Genomic DNA, 2049 nt, shown 5'->3' on the forward strand with positions numbered 1-2049 from the left:
CAAGGGCTTAGAGGTGCTTTAGAAAAAATACTAAAACAATTTGCATCAGATCTCAATTCAAAAACAGTTTTTCTTTAATTCAAAAGCTGGAAGAAATGACGTTTCTAACTGCATATGGAAAATGATAATAGCAATGAAGATCATGATCATGAATTTTCATCCCTTTATTACCAAAGAGATTTTTTTCTAAGCTATTCACATATTTGTTATTAAATCTAATATTCCTCAGTGCTGTTTATGGTAAACATAGACGAAATTTACTCTACATATGCTTGCCACTCGAAGTTTTTTGTGGGCATTGTTTTCTATCAATAATTCTGATTGCTTTTTACTAAACATAAAACAGGAATTCATAATGGAACAAAACCTCAAAGATGCATTCTCATTATTGATTTAGAATTGAATGACCTTACCATCCAAAAAGTGACATGTTCTAACAACAAATTCTAAGCACACTGTGGTATATTTGTGTGGATCTAATAACAATAGAAAACAGCAATATTTTTCCTGAGATAAGCTGTTAGTTCTTAATAATTATAAACAGACATTGTAAACTCTACTAATTAAATATAAAATACATGAATGAAAAGCATGGCTTCGGAATTCTGAGTATTTTTTGTCATATTTTGTATAATTTGGCAGTTCATGTGAAAAAACAAAGAAGCGTATGTTGTCGTCAGTGTTCTTAAGTTTTTCATATAAATTACACAGACACACACACGTATACTTCTTTTGACTAATTTTAGGTAAAAGACTTTTCTAGGTATATGTTTGGAAATTACTCATACACATACATTACAGAAAACACAGTAAGAAATAGAAAATGTTTCATACACCACCAGTTTGTTTTCTGCTAGAAGACACACAATGCCCCGCTCGTGAATCTACAGAGATGAAGGCTTCTGTCCTTTCACCCAGTACCTCACGTTCCACAAAACTGAAAGAAAAGTCTGCTTTAGCTTCTTGTTTCCCCAAATCACGATGAACGGGTGGGCTGAAGGATAGCTCAATCTAATAGCTTGGCAGAACATCAAGACAGGTTTGTTTCCCAGACTGTCAAAACTCCAAATTGATATAATTACAGACACAAAGTAAATGACACTTAACAAGAGGAAGGAGATCACAATTTGCAAAGCTTTTATGTGGACCTGGGTGCTGGGATCTTGAGATCCTTTGCCATGGAGCTGCATCTTCTTCAAATGTTTACACAGAGAACAGATTAACAGCAGAAAGGATATCAGGGTCAGAGTGAAAGGTACTAAGTTCTGTAGCGTGGTTACAGTCATACCTGGATGGTAAATCGCATTCCTCAATATGTACTTCCAAGTCATGTTTTCTTCGTATTCTTTTGTCCGTACAATCTCATTCATGTTTACCATAAAAAGATGACAAGCCAAAACCAGCAAAGGCCCCAACAGCATCACCAGAATGACATTCTTAACTCTCCTCTTTAAGTGAAGAAAAATAAGGTTGGAGAAATTGGCAATCTTGAGCAAATAAAATATGCTGAGACTAGTAGCAAGCCAGTTGCTGAAATGGCTGGTTACTGCCCAGACATTGTAAGTGGTAGTTCTTACTTCTACACTATAAAACGCTGGATTCAACACAGTTGCATACCAATTTAATAATAATACCCAGAGCAAACCAACTCTGGAAACCGCCAGAGCAGTGAGAATTTGGTCAGCAAAGGAGATCTTTTGTCTCTTGACCCACTCAGTGGAATTTACCAACGCTATGAAGCCATTAGCAAAATTTCCAATAACAAATGTAACCATTACTAGAATGGAAAAAATGATGGGTAGAAAAGTTATCATGTCTGAACAGACAAAAAGAAAATTTTTAAATGCTGGTGTTGTGTCTGGAGTTGGTTCCTGCAGGTGGGTTCGTGGTCTCACTGACTTCCAGAATGGAGCCACGGACCTTTGCAGTGAGTGTTACAGTTCTTTAAGATGGCGTGGACCCAAGGACTGAGGGGTACCCAGGTTTCAGCTCCTAAAGATAGCATGGACCCAAAGACTGAGCGGCAGCACAGTTTATTGTGAAGAACAA

At 36.7% G+C, this 2049-nt stretch overlaps 1 protein-coding gene across 1 annotated transcript; it reads right to left on the reverse strand.

The window, feature by feature from the left end:
• Positions 1–884: 884 nt before the first annotated feature.
• LOC105535115 (taste receptor type 2 member 31) lies at positions 885–1952 on the reverse strand. Its single transcript, XM_011974124.1, has one exon. It carries the CDS (start codon positions 1812–1814, stop codon positions 885–887), a length of 930 nt encoding a protein of 309 aa, XP_011829514.1. The 5' UTR covers positions 1815–1952.
• Between the last annotated feature and the right edge of the window lie 97 nt (positions 1953–2049).

Source organism: Mandrillus leucophaeus, unplaced genomic scaffold (assembly GCF_000951045.1).
Source record: "Mandrillus leucophaeus isolate KB7577 unplaced genomic scaffold, Mleu.le_1.0 Scaffold1417, whole genome shotgun sequence".
Taxonomy (NCBI): Eukaryota; Metazoa; Chordata; class Mammalia; order Primates; family Cercopithecidae; genus Mandrillus; species Mandrillus leucophaeus.